The sequence below is a fragment of the Prinia subflava genome, chromosome 7 (genome assembly GCF_021018805.1).
Source record: "Prinia subflava isolate CZ2003 ecotype Zambia chromosome 7, Cam_Psub_1.2, whole genome shotgun sequence".
NCBI lineage: Eukaryota > Metazoa > Chordata > Aves > Passeriformes > Cisticolidae > Prinia > Prinia subflava.
The window spans coordinates 7,723,493-7,740,567 of NC_086253.1; the positions used below are offsets into that span (position 1 = coordinate 7,723,493).

Below are 17,075 nucleotides of genomic sequence, written 5' to 3' on the forward strand. Positions count from 1 at the left end.
CTGGCTCAAAAAGAAAGCCTTGAGAATCTGTGAAGGCATTGTGATACTCTCTAATATTTACAGAAAGAACAGTATCTAAATTACTTAATCCAGCAGGCCAACCCAGAAGGACCTCTCTGACCTCAAGGAGCAGCTGAGCAAAGCACAGAAGCACTGAGTGTCTGCAGGGATAAGTCACAGCACAGTAATCTGCCCCACCCAAGTGCCAGGAAGCCCACAAAGCCTGATGTGCCCAAAGCAAGAGTCCTGCTAGGAGAGGGCAGTGCCTGCTATGGACAGGTGCCCCTAGAACTAAGAGGGATGATCTGGAGCTCAAAACTGGCTTGGAGTTTCTTAGATAAAACTCCATAGCAGCAAGACACTCTCACTTCACTTACCTTCTTTCCAACCAGGCTCATTAAATGTTAAGGAAGGGGTCGAAGAACAAAATTCCAAGGTTACCATAAGAAAACATGCTGACTAAGCTTCTTGTTGTACAGCATGTTCAAAGTGTGAACAGGCCCACAGAAAATGTTAATTCCAATTTTGCCAGTTCTGACAAGAGCTCTTTAAGTTTTACAGTGTCTCTTATAACCATGTACCTAGGATTAAACCAGCCCTGAAATATAACATATACTTCCTTCAGAAAAAGCAAAGTCCATAATCCTTGCTTCTGGGATAATACAGACATCCTAAAGTGTCTGAACAAGGTGAATGTTGCTTAACCATACTTAACACTGTTCATTTAAGAAACCTGCATTGGCTTAGTAAGAAAGAAGAGCAGTAGTGCAAAAGAAGCTGTATATTAACGTGTTCCTCATGGAAAAGAAGTAATGGGAAACTATACTTGAATTCAGTGAAGCATCAAATCCAAAGTTTTTAATGTAGAATAGCTACACTGTTACCATGTTTAGAATTTTTAAAAATAAAATGCTATCATGAAGTAAGTCCCTAGAGAAGTGTAAGCTTGCAGTACTTAACAGCCTGATCTTCACAGGAATAACATTTAGGATTCTTAGGAGCACTTAGCTTTAACTTAATCTTAGACTACTTACACGTAAAGCAAAGAAGATGAGCTAAGTAAAGCAAAACACTACAGAAAAAAACCACACCATACAAGCATTAAAAATACATTAACACCCCAAATAAAAGTATTGGTTGTATCATAACCACAGCACACTAATTATTTGATTCTATCACAGCATTTCAGCTTAGGTTGTCTAAGATTTATAACAACCAAAATTGCAATGATCATTAGCACTACTTTATATGCTATGCCACAAGAATAATCAAAGTTCTCATCTAATTTGAAGGTACACGGATGTGCTTTTTCCCCATTTAAAACAAATTGGATGGTTAGGATTCCCCAGGTTTTTGCTCAGGACATTGTCCAGGCTTAACCTAAATAAATGACTTTACAACAGTAGCTCACAAAACCCATCAGTCAGAGGAAGAAGACACCACACTTGAGTGACTATTGGTGACCAAGATGACAGCTGATCTTTGCAATGAACAAGCATCCCTAGGGCTCATCAGGTCTGCCTGGCTGTGAGCATGCAGCTGCCCTGCTCTCAGTGACAGCACTCCTGTGACAAGCTGGGGCTGTGTCAGTGACAGACAATTCCTCGCTCACCCCCTGCCACTCCAGCTCAGGGCTCTGTGTCAGGGACAGGCAATTCCTCACTAAACCTCTGCCACTCCAGCTCAGGGCTCTGTGTCAGTGGCAGGCAATTCCTCACTAAACCTCTGCCACTCCAGCTCAGGGCTCTGTGTCAGGGACAGGCAATTCCTCGCTACACCTCTGCCACTCACTCCAGCTCAGGGCTCTGTGTCAGGGACAGGCAATTCCTCACTAAACCTCTGCCACTCCAGCTCAGGACTCTGTGTAAGGGACAGGCAATTCCTCGCTACACCTCTGCCACTCCAGCTCAGGGCTCTGTGTCAGTGGCAGGCAATTCCTCACTAAACCTCTGCCATTCCAGATCAGGACATAAAGAGCAGTCACAGGCCTCGCGTACGTCACACTTTATCAGCTGTTTCACGCCACTAAGCTTCACCAACCAGAGATATTTAAACTGCGAAATTATCTTAATTATTAATCAGTATCGCACGATGCACTTCCTTTTTGTTTGCCTAAGCTTTCAAAGCCACTTGGAAAAAGGCAAATTGATGTTTCGTCCCTAACACAGACTAAGAAAACATCTCCTTGTGCTTTTTTAAAGAGAAGAAGCACATGACGAGTGACAAACCCACTTCACATCCCAGCCACGCCGAGAGCAAGGCAGGCAGGACCTAGACGTAGTAACGCGTTCCTGCACTTCAACAAAAAGCACGTGTTTTTCCCTTCCCCAACCAGCCGGTATGTAGGAGGCACGAGTGTCCCACTGCCCTGAGGGTAAATCATCCCCTCCAACCACGCTGTCGCGGAAGCACATGCGAAGAGGCCGCAGCGGCCGCCGAGCGTGGGCCGGGCCGGGAGCAGCGCCAGCCCCGGCGGACACAGCAGCGGGGCCTCGGCCGCGGCCCTTCCCTCCCGCAGCGGCCCCTCCGCCCACGCCCGCAGCCCCCAGACGCCTCCGGCCGCTCTCCCCCCCGTGCCCTCCCGGCCAGGCCCGGCGGGCCGGAGCCGGCGGCGGCCCGCGGGGAGCCTCACCGGGCCACTGTGGCGGGCGGCGCAGCGCTCGGGGCAGGCGGCAGGCGCGCCGCCCGCAGCTCTGCAGCAGCATGGACGCCATGGCGGCGCTCAGCGGACGGGCGGGCGGCTCCGGCCCCGCTCCTGTCCCGCCGCCCGGGCCGCGGCGATCCCCACACGCCCAGCAGCGCCCAGGAGCCGCGTTCGCCCGGCACCGCCCCGCGGCGCCGGGCACGCCGGGAGCCGTAGTCCGGGAGCGCACGGTGAGAGCGGCGGTGGCGCGGGCGGCGGGGATGGCGTCACCGAGGGGCGGGCGCGGCTGCGGCTCTTCCCCACAGCCCGAGGGAGCGGCGGGATCTGCGGTGGGCATCGGGGGTATCCCTGTGCCTCCTTCCCCGAGCGTGGCTCCCTCTCAGCCCATGGTCCCCGCCACGCCGGGAAGGCCACAGCCCGTGCCCGCTGTGAAGGGTGGGCGCCGGTGCCTCCCGGAGCCGCCCAGAGCGCCGCGGCCACACATAACCCCAGCGCAAAGTACAGCGCTGCAGCACAGCGCGGTGCTTTCCTCTTTGGCAGAGGTTAGATTGGGTGAGGCCCAGGTCGCTTCCCGGCCTGACGAGCCTGGGATCCTGCGGTGTGTGCGGCCGTGTTCCCGCACGCCTGCGGCCCAAGGTTGGCAGCAGCAGTTCTGCTGCACACACGTGTGTAGCTTGTGCATCCCGGGATGTGACAGGAAAAATGGCTTTCTGGTGGAGCTGTGATGGTTTTGATGGGAAATAGCACATAAATCAGTCAGTTGACAGATCTGCCATACTAGTCCTGGTTAATAGTTGGACTACAAGTAGCATGTTATTCTTCAGATACTAGTCAAGTCCTGACCAGCAGTGGGATCTCTTATTAAATATTTCAGTACTCAGTTAATGCAGTATTATGTGGCACTTCCTTTCTCTTTATTTGTAACTGCATTGGCAGAGGCAGTGAATAACCAGAATCAAACCGCAGAAACTATAATTTAATCTGAGAACAGCGACATTTTGCAAACTGTATACATGAGGTTTGAGTGTTAACGCCTTCCTCGTTCCAGAAAAAATGGGGGGAAAGCTGCTGGGACTGTGTGTGGACAAGATGGCTGCCAGCGCTGCCAGTAAGATGGCTGCCCCAAGGACAGGGCTCCAGGGCCACGAGGGAGCTGAGGGATCGGACCTCTCCTGCCTCACAGGTAACTCACAGCCCCAGGCACTTCTTCACCTCTACACCTGCCTCAACCACAAAGAAAATACATGTTGCTGAACCTTATACCTAGAAGTGGTAGCAGAAGCGTTCGGGTTTGACCCAAAACGTGACTGAAAACAACATCTCGTAGCGATAAAAAGCAAGTGAGTTTGCAGTTTATCTGTTCATTCTTAGTACTAGGCTAATGCAGGAAATTGGCTGGTAATTTTATAGAGTTCTTTTGTGTATTTAAAGAAAATGCTATGGGTTTCTCAGAAGTATGAAAAAATTTAGATGAAATTTACATTACTTATATTTTTAATTCAAAAGTATTCATGAAGATGGAATATGTAATTGTCTGAATATTTTAAAAAATCACGACACTTTTCTCACTATGGCTATGGAAATGCTAGCATTGTTTACGTTTAGTGATAATTAACAGGTATTGCTATTTATATACTTACTAGAGCTACTTTTAAAATGTTAGGCTCCCAAATGCACTGCAAGACTTTTAACCTGCTGTGTTTACTTTACAAGTATTTTAATATGAATGGCATTTAAATGGTTAAAATTATTTAAAATGTGCTACTTGACAATAGTGCTTTATGTTAATGGCAGTCTTGAAAAAAACAAAACCAAACAAACAATGTCTTCCCAATCTACACATCTCTCACTAGACTGCGTTTGTATCTTTCTCTTGTTATTCTTTTTTTCTTTCTGGTTGGCTGATAACAAAACCAAATGAAATGGGGCAACTAATGGCAGTTCCTCTAACAAAGCTGCTTAATTATGTAGAAACATTATATGAAGCCTATACAAGAAGAATAATATGCTCTGAAGTCATTAAACTATTGACAAGAGATTTCAGACAGCAAACAGATGATTACAGAGGTCTCAATACATTTATGCAGACAAGTAACCAGGCTTTCAATAGTTTCATTAAATTCATTAGTATTCAGGGTGGCAGACAATGTAGATGCATGGGCCTTTTCAGAGCTGAATTCGTTATGTTGTTGTACAGTCTTTTGTTCCAGATTTGTTTATACCTGGAAGTTACAGGGTTTGCTACTGTATATGAAAAGGATTGATAATACACTCTGAAAATTTCCCAAATAGATACAGTTTAAAAGTACTAATTGATTGTGTTCATTTGCCAAGAATTGTGAAGTAATGGTTAAGAAAGACTAAGAATTAAAAATTTTTGAGTATTCACACATATTGCTCCCACATGAAAAAGCAGAGTGACTGTAGGTGACCATGGGCCTTCCACAGGAATCAGTTTTTGTTTTAAAGAAAAACATCATCTGCTCCAGCCAGAGTAACAGCCCACGAGCTCACAGAGAAAACGCTTATCCCCAGAATAAAGCAAGATAACACATAGTTACTAGGGTTTGGGGGTTTTGCTAAAAAAAAAAAAAAAAAAAAGATCAACTGTTACACAGCCATTTTAGACCTGGTTCTTAAGGCAACCATGTTGTCTGGAAAAGTCGTCAGCCATCTTGCTGAAAAATCTGTTTTCCAGGAGGAATAGGATAAGAGAGATTAAAAGGAAGAAATACAAAGCCTTATTTCTAGATGGATCTAATAATGATCTGAGAATCATTTAAAAAAATGTAATTTTTGAACAAAACTAAGATTACTATTTCATGTTAAATAGAATTTTTTCACCCTGGATATTAAATAGAAGAAAAACCAAGGTAGGAGTTGTCTAAACCACTTCAAAACAACCTCCAAATAAAAGGAAATTTTGACGGTTGTTATAGGCTGTGTAAATACCGAAATATGTATTTTATTGCTGTGGATATCACAAAGGCATAACTGTTTCACTTGTCTGAAAGAGGTACGGTCCATAAGACCTATAAAAGCACAAAACAAGCCTAGGGCTATGACAAAGGAGGAGATGAATCTATAATTCTTATTGGGGAATTTTAGAAATCTATCTAGATATTGGGGGACAAATGTTTATATGAACAGAGTGAGAACTGTAAGTTCATCACCCCTTCCCTGAAGACAGGGCCCAGGAAGCACTCCTTGATCCTGTTGATGTTTTTGAGGGTTGATAGCAGCTCCCCCACGCCCAGCTTGATGTGCCCTGTACCTTGTGACAGTGGCTGTGTGACAGTACCAAATCTGTGACGCTCCTGCCAGAGACACAGACACGGCCTCAGTTCCCCAGAACACGCTGATGACAAACAGAACTGGCAGCAAGGGCCGGGGAGATGGGACCCAGGGCGTGGAGGGGGAGGAGGTGCAGTGTTTGATGCTCTGGGCTGTAAGTGGGAGGAGGTGGGGGCATAATTAGCATCTGATGAGTTGGGAGGCACCTTTGCCATTTCACTGCTGCAACATCGTGTTTGTGTACACAGTGTGACTCAATAAGTTACCAATCAGTACAGGTCCATAGACAATCCTTAAAAGTAGAATTATGCTTTTAGGCTGTAGAATCGTTTCCATGGCAACCCCCAGGTTGTCTCCTTGAATAGGTTTAACAATACAGGATTAACCTCATCTTTATTCACCAGTGTTCAGTGTAAATGTAAAGAAAGCAAGGGGAAAAAAAAGACATTACTGTGTAGCAAGTTGCATTAAGTTTCTACTCCAGGGAGAAAGCCAACAGATTATTAGTAGTTTTTTAAAAAAATACTTTCATTCCTTATCAAGGATTTTTAAACAAGATTTGTGGGATACCGAAGCCTGTTGCTCTGTCAGTGTTACACCCAAAGGTAAAAGTTCAAGTGGTGGCTGGATTGCAGATTTGCTGTATGTATGTCCAGGTCACAAGTTGACTCCTGTCTGTAAATGTGCCAAAAACAAGCAGCACTGGCTGCACATCAGCACAGAAACAGGCTGCCCTGGGTGCCTCTTCAAACACTGCCCTTAAAGGCCACGCAGAGAGTGCCTTGATGGCAGTAATGTGCTGCAAACACGTTATTGATTCCCCATCCAAGGATAATTAACTACCTGCTCAAATTCAAGTCAAAAAGTGGTATTTTAAAAGGTTGCTTAGGCTTGACCCAAATTAGCAACACAAAATGCCATATAAATAACATATTAGGTTATAATTAGTTAAATTTGGTATGCAGGCAGGCAGGAGCACAGCTGGGGGAGCAGAAACGGGTAATTTTGCAAATCTTTTCAAATTGAGGAAAAAGCATTTGCAGTTCAGAATGAAAACCACCGAGGTTCTCCCTTTTCCCAGCAGATGGAGCTTATGTGAAACAAACAGGTGGAGAAGCAGCAGAACCACCACACAAAGTGAGATTTGGGCACTGGAGGAACACATGGGGAGAGAGCCACAAGGTTCTGGCCAAGGCAGGATCAAGCAGAGGGAGGTCAAGCAGTGTTCAGGCTATGTGCACAACAAAAGAAGGGTGAATATAGCTATAAAAAGCAAATTGATTTAGACTTTGAGAAATCCAGAGGGAGAGAAAAAAGGAGTCTCTAGTGTTACAAACACACCTGTTAGCTCCAGCTGATATGAGAAAGACTGAGATTTTGTTGCAAAATCATCAATGCTGTATTTAAATAACCTGTTGTGCCTCCAAATGAATCAGTTTGATTTTATGAATGACAGGTTCTAGAAATATGCATTTAGAGTTATTCTTTGCCTCCAGGATTTTTTAGGCTGTAGGGTTTGCAAGTTCCTGTCTCTAATTGGAAGTGCAGAAAGCCAACAATCATATGTCATTATCTGCTTCTCAGAGTTAGGTCTTTAAGAAAACACCAAATGTTACTGTCAGTAAAAGCCCTAAATCTGCCACCACTGCTTTTATGCACCCATCAAAAAGCAAGACAAGAAATGCATGTGACTGGGGAGGCTGTCCTCCACCCTATCCTGGATTTTGTAGACCTGTTCCTGCACTTCTTGTCTATCACAAAATTCCTGGTAAAGTCAGGCAGTGTTACAGGAGTACTGGAAAGACAGGAGGTCCTTGCAAAACAGAGATATGTTTCAGTTTGTGTCCATTAAAGAAACAGCAGAAGGTTAGCACACCATGTCAGAATTTTTACCTTTATATTCTAAAAAGGAGAAAAATGTGCAACGTCCAAGGGCCCTCTTAATGGCAGCAATGTGACTTTCTATAGCAATTTTGCAAGGCTGAGACTGCTTATGGTAAGTACTGGTTTGGAAAGGAGCAGGTTACAGCCAGCACATGCACACAAGCTGTATAAGGCTTGGTGCAGGCAAAATGCAACATTGTCCCCCAAGCATATTCATGCTTTCTGTGCCTCAGAGGAGGTGAGCAGAGCTAAGCATTTCTGTTAAAAGAGCAAATGAAAAATAATGAGGATGGATATGTTCATTTGCTGAAGCCTGATGCTTAAAATTCCTGTGTAGAATTTAGCCCTCTCAGGCCTCTGCTGTCATTACCTCTTTCTTGCTTGTTTTGCTGATGATCTTATCAGTCTGGCTCATATTTTTCCCTTACAGTCACCCTGAATAACCCTACCAGAATGTGTCTTTCCAACCTTTGAATTCATTCTCTCTTATTTACCTTTCAGCTTTAAACCTTCTACCTTTCATAATCCAGACCAAGGCTGTAACACAGATCTCACACTTTTTCATCCTGTTCTCCTTTGACCTGAGTAACACTCCCCTCTTCCGTGCTGCTGTACAATGACCTCCCCATTCCAGCGTGCCAGCCCACAGCCCCTCCTTTATTCAAGTCAAAGAGCTGCTTTTCTCAAGAGGCCTCCCCACAGAGATAATGAAAAGCAGATTAAGAGATTTAAAAAAGGAGTTGGTTTCTTTGGAATGGTCAGTGCACTTTCCCTTTCTACAACCATCCTCTATACTGTAAATTTTCCAAATCAGTGTTTGTCTGGATGTCTGTGCCTTGACCTCAGCAGGACCTAAGCTGTTGGGCCCCAATCCTACACATGCATATGCATGCCATGTCTCTTTGCTATCAGAGACATTCACACAGAGTGGTAAAGAAGCAGTGCAGTTATGTATTTGTAAAATCAAATCCTGTTGCTTGCCAGATAGCATCATAAAAGTCGTGGACAGAGACAAAAAATAACATTTTAATCTTTTGTTTATGTGAGACAGAAAGAATGGTAACCTCCAAGGCAAGTGAAGTGGCATCTCTGATGACAACACTTGATTTGTAGATATATGAGAATCTTGAGGGGAAATACCTGTTAAAATGTGATGTGAAGCTATAGAAAAACAACAAAGAGCCATCAGCGCAAGTACATCCCAGTGGTGCTTTGCCAGTATCCTGCCTTTTTCTTGTGGGGCTGAATTTCAGGCACCAGAAACAGAAGATGCTTTGTCTGGGTTTTCCCATGTAATCAGCAACCTCTCTCCTGGCTATCTTAGGCCTCTATTCACTTTATTACTATTATAGTATCCCCTAGAGACAGACTTGGGAGGCATTCACCCCCAAACATCCTGTTACCTTCAAGGAATTAGGTATTTTCTCAGTAACACATTATATGCTTTAATCCTGGTTGCATGTGTGTGTAAAGCGTGACTAGCAAGTCATGTATGCAAGAAAATACAAAGTTGACATAAAAGAGCTTTACCATTAGATTTGATCAGTATCCAGGGGAAGTGAAGTCCCCCAAAGCACGTGATGTCCTCTGAAAGCAATTTCAAGAGGGAATTCTGTGTACAAACTGAAGGCTTAGCTGGGGTCTGCAAATATCTAGCAGTTCATCAGCTGGACAGGGCGAGAGGAGCTCACTGGGACTAATCTGTGCAGATAAGAGTGAGCCATCCAACCTGCTCACCAGTCAGGCAAGCCTCACACTCATTCCAACAGGACACATACCAATCCTTTTCTTTTCTAATCACTAATGCAACAGCTGAAAAAGGAAACATGCCCAACAGATATCAACAGAAAGCTGGCTCAGCCAGCAGTGCTCCCCTGTTGTGCCAAGGGAACAACCTCCTCCCCTCTGCGAGGCCTCTCCTCCCAAGGAACAGACATCTAACTCCCCCTGAGCGGGAAGCCTCTTTCAGCGTGCCAGCTGGGAATCAGGGCCCTGGGCACAATCCCAGCACCTGTGCCTGGTTTTCTTACAGAGCACAGCCAGCTGCTCTGCTAGGTCTGCAAATGTCCTGTATACCCCATTTCTTTTCTGTGGATTGCTTTGGATAAGCAACGTGAATGTGTTGCTTATATTTGGATTTTTGCAAATTCATTGTTTTACATCTACCTTAAATACTTGATTTGTTTAGGGATCATATCAGGCCACTGATAAATGAAGTCATTCCATGTTTTTAATAATTATTAAACCAAGGTTATTGAACCTGTAGTGCCCAGAACTCCTTGTAGTATTTTTGAGGGAATTTGAAGGTAAGCAGGATGTAACTGCAGGCCACTTTGGAAACTATGACATGGAGTTTGTGAGGAAGAAGTGTTTTTGATGGCTGGTGTTTATCAGCAAACTTTTCTGGCATTGCACATGGTAGCAGAGAGTATATTTGACCCTGAAGGTTCAGAGGCATTAGATAATTGTTTTGGCTCTAACTTAGTTCATGGCATGTTAGACTAGTCATTTCTATCTGTGACAGTGAACTATCAACTGCAAACTTCCTGTGTGGAAATAATTATGCATCTCTTCCAAGTTCGCATTATGTTCTTCTGTATCCAACAGTTTTATGCAGAAAGGCAAGGGTAGAGTTAAGACCATTTTCACTGCTAATAGCTTGACTCTGAAAAGCTTTCATATTATTAAAAAATCCTAGTATAAGTGGAGCCAGAGTGGGGTTAGAATTCTGTACTACAACAGGAAGGGGACACATAGAGGTCTGGAAAATAATGAAGGTGGGAGGAAAGTGAATAAAAAACAGTTATTATTATTGCTGCTCATAATGCCATATTAATTAAACCAGTTTATCTGGGAGCAGGGTTTAAAAAAGAACAGAAGGAAATATATTTTCATATAAACTCATTGCCACCGGATGTTCTAAAACCCCAAAATATAAATAAATAGGCTCAACAAGAAGAGACACTCAAAGGAGCTAAGCTTAATGAAGTCCCTGACGCATGCTTATCTAGCTGCAATGTCCTCTTTGAAAATTAGGAAATCCCTGAACTACTGATTTTCAGAAGCAGGAATGGACACAAATGGGTAGGAGCTACTTTTCCTATAATCTGTTTCCAATTCTAAGCATCCATTACTACTTCCTTCCTTGGTTTCCCTTGAGGAAAGGACATGCCTAAGCCTGCTTTGAATGTTAAAAGCTTCCTCTGTTCCGCACAAATAGAGGTGAGAGTAAGAGACCATAAATAAAAGCTGTGAGATGCAAGCCCCAACCTGGAACCAAGGAGGTGTTTGAGGGGGACCAAGGGGTCACTGGCAGGGGGTCTCGAGGCACTTGGCTGAGTCGTGCATGGCTCACCCCATGCTGGGGGCCTGTGGCAGTGTGGTTAGTCCTAGACAAGCACTACACTGTTTCTGCCACCTTCAAAATCCACGTGTTCCTCTCACCAACAGAACAAACACGTTAATAAAATTGGGGATTTTTTGTGTTATGAAAGCCAGGTCAGAAAGGGAAGAGATCTCAGTCTGCTTAGTAACTTACACAGAACGAAACTCTACCAAGGAAAGGAACTTGCATCTTCTCTTGCTTTTTTACCACAGTGTTTTCTCTTTGCACTTTACAAAGTCCAGTTTCTGCCATAATCTACCTGGCAACAAGTTACAGTTGATCTCCCTCTAGTGGGTAATTAATTACCTATAAAACCATAGCAAGACTGAGATGTGTTAAAAATCTGCCTTGCACTTGCTTTCCTTCATCTCCTTTCTTCAGCTGGCTTTCTTCTCTTTTCATCTGTGATCTTTCTCACACATGCCTTATGTGTTTTCTTCATATCTGCCCCTTCTCCATTCTTGTGTTCTGTGAAGAGTTGGGCTGTTTGAGGGGTTTCTGTTTGACCTTAGTGTAAGTGGAAATGAAAATAAAGAAGTGCCAAATAATGAATTTAAAATGAAATGTTCTAGAGATTAGTGCTCTTTGCACAGTGGCATGTGTGCTACCCCCAATATGCTGAATCTGGGAAACAGAAAACCATAAGACCTACCTTAAGTTTGTAATTTATTTTTTTTTTATCAGGAGTCAGTCAAAGGAAATTTACATTTGGGTTTTCTTATCCTTAAAGTTGATTTATTTGGGTTGAAAATCTTCTGCATTCTGCTTAGTAGTTTGTTCCCCTTGTGTTTGTCGTTGCATTACCAAAACTATTAACAGCAAAATACATAAGCCAGCTGTGTTCAATCTGAAGTTAGCTCTCTAACAGCAACAGTTAACTACCAAAGAGTATTCCCAGAGCTGAGCTGACGTTAATTGAGAAGGATAGTGCTCTGAAATATGTGAAGACAAGATGCTATAGAAATTGATTTAACCAGACCATGTCTTTTGTGTATGGAAGTGCATTTCTCTCCTTGCAGAGCATATAGGCTGGTTACTGTGGCTGTTACTCCATTTAGATTAATGGAAATATATTAGGGATGATTCTCAAAGGTATCTCCTTTCTCTGACTACTCTGGGGTTTCTTGTGTGTGTATGTGTGTGTGTGTGGTAAAGCACATTTCAAACAAAAAGACGAACAAGTCAATATTGTCCAAATGAAAAATGACAGATCTGGTTGAAAGAAATTTTTCGGACAGGCTTTGATAATATATTCGTCCAGTGATAGCAGGCATCATATTAATCATTATGTGATACCCTTCTGTTTTAAAGTTTGAATTATCTAAATAATCCAACATGAAAGAGATTGTGTTCCAATCCAAGTATTTTCCAGGTTCCTGGAGGCACTGACCTTTATCTCAAATCACTGTGGTGAATGGTGTTCCACGAAAGTCACTAAATAGAACCCCAAGAGTCTTTATTATGGCAAACTTAGGTATCACAAAGCAAATGAATAAAATGAAGATAAACTGGAATTTTACTGAAGCAAAGTAAGACCACAGTTTATTTATTGTGAGCAAATTCTGCACCTAGAAACACCTATGCAATCCATGTATTTACATCATTTTGTGAAACAGCATCATACAAAAATAATTTTTCTATACAGCATATCAGGATTATCAAGTTATTTTTCTAATATGGGTAGAAAAAATATTGTAGCTTTTGCTCCCTTCATAACTGAGTTGTCAATATAACTAATTTCATTTCACTGTAATAAAGATGAAATGAATTCCAATCCTGCTCCTATATCAGTTACAATGTAATTTTATTCAACTGAGACATTTCATAAACCTGCTGAAGGTAAGAACTGCAGATGCTGCTGAGGCAGGATATGGAGGCAGGGAAGAGGTACTGCAGAAGAAATTTACAGGTTTTGTCTCCACAGCTTTCCTTGCATTGATGTGCAAGACAAAAAGAATTCAGTGACTATCAGCTTTCAGCACCAGCTTGTAGAGCTGACAGAAAGAAAATGTTCTTTTGCATCCAAATTGAGTACATTTGTTCTAGAATTTATTAAGACACAGTAAACAAAGAAACCTACAGTGCCACATCCTGTTCTTTATTCAGGTTGGATGAAGGCTTCATTTGGCATCATGGAAACTAGAATGACTGCACTGGGCTAAACCAAAGGCCTGTGAGTCCCTTTATCCAATCTCTGCTCCTAGTCAGAAATGAGTGCTTAAGGAAGGCATATGAGAAATAGGCTGAGCATAGAGCATTGCTGCCTGCAGCAGTGACTTGTATTTCATTGCTGCTGATAAACACACACAGAGCAGAGTCTGGGGGTCTGAGCACAGAGCTGGGAGCTATGAATCCGCCGTTTCAGCCCTGCCTCTGTCACCAAGGTTACTTGTACATCGCTGTGTCCCAGCTCCTGTGAGCGGGTGGCAAACCTGCCTTCAAGCCTCTGCACTGCAGAAGCACACACAGCCCATGCTCACGTAGGCACTACCACATTCAGGCTGGTTTTGATCAAGTCTGGTATTATGGAGAGATTTGTTCCTCCCTAATGAGGTGCTTAACATCTGTAATTGTTTCCTGAAGAGCTGCATAATATCCCACTGCACTTCGTACTGTGCCCCTTTATCTCTTCCCTGTTCACTCCTCTGTTTGTCACATGGTTATCATCACTGGCCTTTGTGGTCCTTGCGCTTTGTCCTAAGCTTGTCATCCCTCAGTTTCTACAATCAGGAACAGCAGGCTCAATGCCAGGTAAAAACTGTGCAGATACTTTCCCTGTGTAGCCCAAGCCCAGGTCAATCCATCAGGTAGCACAGAGAGGGTGACTCTTTCACATGTCCCTGCTGAAGCTGCCAATGAAAAGGTGACGCTGTTAAGATTCCAGTAGAACCAAAAAGATAACGTTGAAGACACTCCTTAAAAATTCCTGTTAAAAATTCTGTTTAGAAGCTGTGTTTCACATTGCTTCAGGGCTACTTGCAATTCTCAGCATGACGAGATTGCTCCTGAATGGATCCTCATAAACTGAATCCATCAGCTGCAGACCCACTTCTGGTGAGTTCACAGTTTCATCATTGCTCCTGGAAGTCTGTCACCTCCTCCTCCACAACCATCTTTCCCATCTTCATTGGTCTACCATCCCTTCAGAAACACCACGTGGAGCTCTGCAAGCTCCACACTCCAGGCACTACTCAGAACATCACAATGCAGGCAGGTAAATAAGGAGTTGTCAGAACTCTCTTATCCATTTTTAACCTTACAATGCAGAGCCTTTACCAGTGATTTCTACAAGCTGACTCAAGGGGGCTGGATTGAAGGCCAGATTTGAGAAACTTCTCCCCAGATCCTTGCACCTCAGGTTGAGCAGAACCCTGGAGAGCTCCTCCTCCTCCCCGGGGCCTCCAGCTGTGCTTGTGCACAGGGCAGGGGTGAAGAGAAGAACTGGAGGAAGCCACATGCAAATCAGGGTAACCAAATATGTCTGACCCAGGGGAAGCTAGTAGGAGTGCAGAGACAGGCAAAGGGAAGGGAGCAAATAGACTGGAACGCACAGGCCCTGGAATATTGGCATGTCAAAGGGCTGTGTATAGTAAATAAATGGAGATATGCATGTTTTAGCAATTTCCCTAGGGTAAAGTGAGTAGGAGTGTTTTCAAAGAGTAGTATTTGCTTTATACTGTCCTGTGAGCACAGGTTCAATATATACATTAGGAAGTACATATAGGGTGTATGTTTGATCAAGGAATTTAGACAATAACCTGGGTAATTTGCAGCATACACCAAATCCCATCACTCTGGTTCCAATGCCAAATTCTTTCTCACTATTACAATTTTGCAAGCAATTAAAATGGCTACTTAGCTACATTATGTTATTACAAGCAACATCACTTGTCAAGTATTTTAAATAGGAAAAGTGATGTTAGTTGTGCATTACTACCCAGGTAAAAATCACACCCCCATGTTAAGCATGCACAACAATATACCATTAACCTGTTTAACATGATTGCTTGAAAGAGTGGTGTGTTTTTCTTTTACATTTGTACTACATCCTCTGTTATTATTTTGCACATAATTTTTTTTCTGCTGTAAAGAGGATTCAATGATTTTGCAAACCAGCCTCATCCCTAGAATGCTGTAATTTGACAATTTCAAGGCTTTTCAGCTCAGACCCTTGCATATATGTCATATATCGCATTGCAGATTTCATCCAATAGTCAAAAATGTTCTCTCAATGCAGTATCATCTTATCAGTATTCTAGCACCATAAGCTTTCTCACTGCAAGCAGAGGACTGTTCATTACAATGAAACTGAAAATGGAATAACTGAAGGATTGATTTATATGACCTTCACTCAGGAATGTTCTAATTCTGACATAATCTCTCTGACTGAAATCCTAAACATTGTATAATTTTGATTTATTACCCTTAAAAGAAGGAGCCTGCATCTGTAGATCCACAGAATACCTGGCATGAAAAAGAATGGTGCAAAAGCTCAGGAAGACTGCAAGAAAATGCAGATTGATCATGTGACTTTACTCCAAACATTGTCTCAGCCAGCAAATCCATGAACGGAACTGAATGCAAGTGGAAAAACATTATGCGGATGTTTTCACAAATCCACTCTTGTCACTCGGAAATCTCTCAGATATATACGTTTTATAGCAAAGATAAGAGCATGTTAGTAAGTTCAAGCATGAAACAGTCTGTTTACTAAAGGCTGCAGGAAATGTTTATTAAACCAGCTAATTTATGGCAAAACAGGGCCAGAACTTGATATACTCCACAAAAGCCTGCTTTACCAGGCAGCTGTTTCCCTCCCACACCAACAGAGTAACCCACTCCGTGCTATTCTGTGCTCACATCTGCTGCCGTGGGAGCCAGGAGAGGCTTGTGAGGGTGTGAGGGCACATTGGACCTGACTGCTCAGGTGAGAGCTACAGCAGCCCTACAATGTGCTGCTTCAAATTAACAGCTGATAACTGTAAAGCAAAGCAGCTGGATCTAAATCAAGTAGAATCTTCTTAAATTGAAAGGTGAATCAGGCTGGTTGTCACTTGGATTATTTTGGTGAGGTAAAGAGAGTAGTTAGAAGAAAGAGCAGATAGAAACTATTCACAACAAGCTGCTTGATAAATGTACATTAAAAGCCCACTGATCACAGTCTTAATGTCCTGCAGGAACTGAAATCAACAGGTCAGTTTAAAGCAGACTAACAAAAAGAAATCTTCCCCCCACCCTTTTTTCTGTTCTTAATGTTTGATAAAATGAATGCTTGCCTCCTTTCCTCCCACACACTCAGCTCACCGTTCCCACTTAGCCATTTCTCAGTCCTATTTTAGACAAATCTTTATCTTATCATGCTTCTCCTGCAAACCTTTCTTCTCTAGAGCACTTAACATCCTCTTATTTCATAAAATTCACCTTTTACAAGTGGTACCTAATCAGTCTTACTTTGTACTAGCCATGAAATGGAGGGGTTTATTTTAGAAAAAAATTACTGTTATTCAGTGAATTTTGTGGCAAGTATGAATTGTTTTATTCTAGCTGATGGTAGTCTCCTCTATGCAGGAACATTTGTCTGCTTCACTGTACTGCACAATGCATATTCTTCTCACCTGTGAATGGGCCTGTTCCTTATTACTTCCAAAGATCAAACATTACACAATTCCTCCAGTATGGAGCTGCAGTCTGAGCTACAGCTACTGCAGCCACTGTAAAAGCACTACAGCCTCAGAAAGATTATTCCTTCCTTCCTGAATACATCAGAGTGGATATACCAGGAACTAAATTTGTGCTTAGGGATAGCAGGAAGTGCCTGATTCTTTTTATGTACTTGAAGAAAGGGAGGGGGAAAAAAGAAAGAAAGAT

General features: G+C 43.0%; 2 protein-coding genes across 3 annotated transcripts in view; one reads left to right on the forward strand and one right to left on the reverse strand.

Annotated features, from left to right (window-relative positions):
* The window catches only part of LETM1 (leucine zipper and EF-hand containing transmembrane protein 1), a 29,036-nt gene extending 25,934 nt beyond the window's left edge, over positions 1-3,102 (reverse strand). The window contains exon 1 of the mRNA XM_063401477.1: positions 2,633-3,102. Within this exon, the coding sequence (XP_063257547.1) occupies positions 2,633-2,981 (349 nt within the window). The 5' untranslated portion in view covers positions 2,982-3,102. The remainder of the gene's footprint in view (positions 1-2,632) is intronic.
* Positions 2,753-17,075, forward strand: part of NSD2 (nuclear receptor binding SET domain protein 2) — a 97,680-nt gene continuing 83,357 nt past the window's right edge. The window contains exons 1-2 of one of the 2 annotated variants that reach the window (XM_063401474.1): positions 2,753-2,874; positions 3,693-3,827. The gene's annotated coding sequence lies outside the window, so the exon portion shown is untranslated. Of the gene's footprint in view, positions 2,875-2,901; positions 2,974-3,692; positions 3,828-17,075 lie in introns of those variants that run through there. The other variant, XM_063401475.1, reaches the window with a different exon arrangement.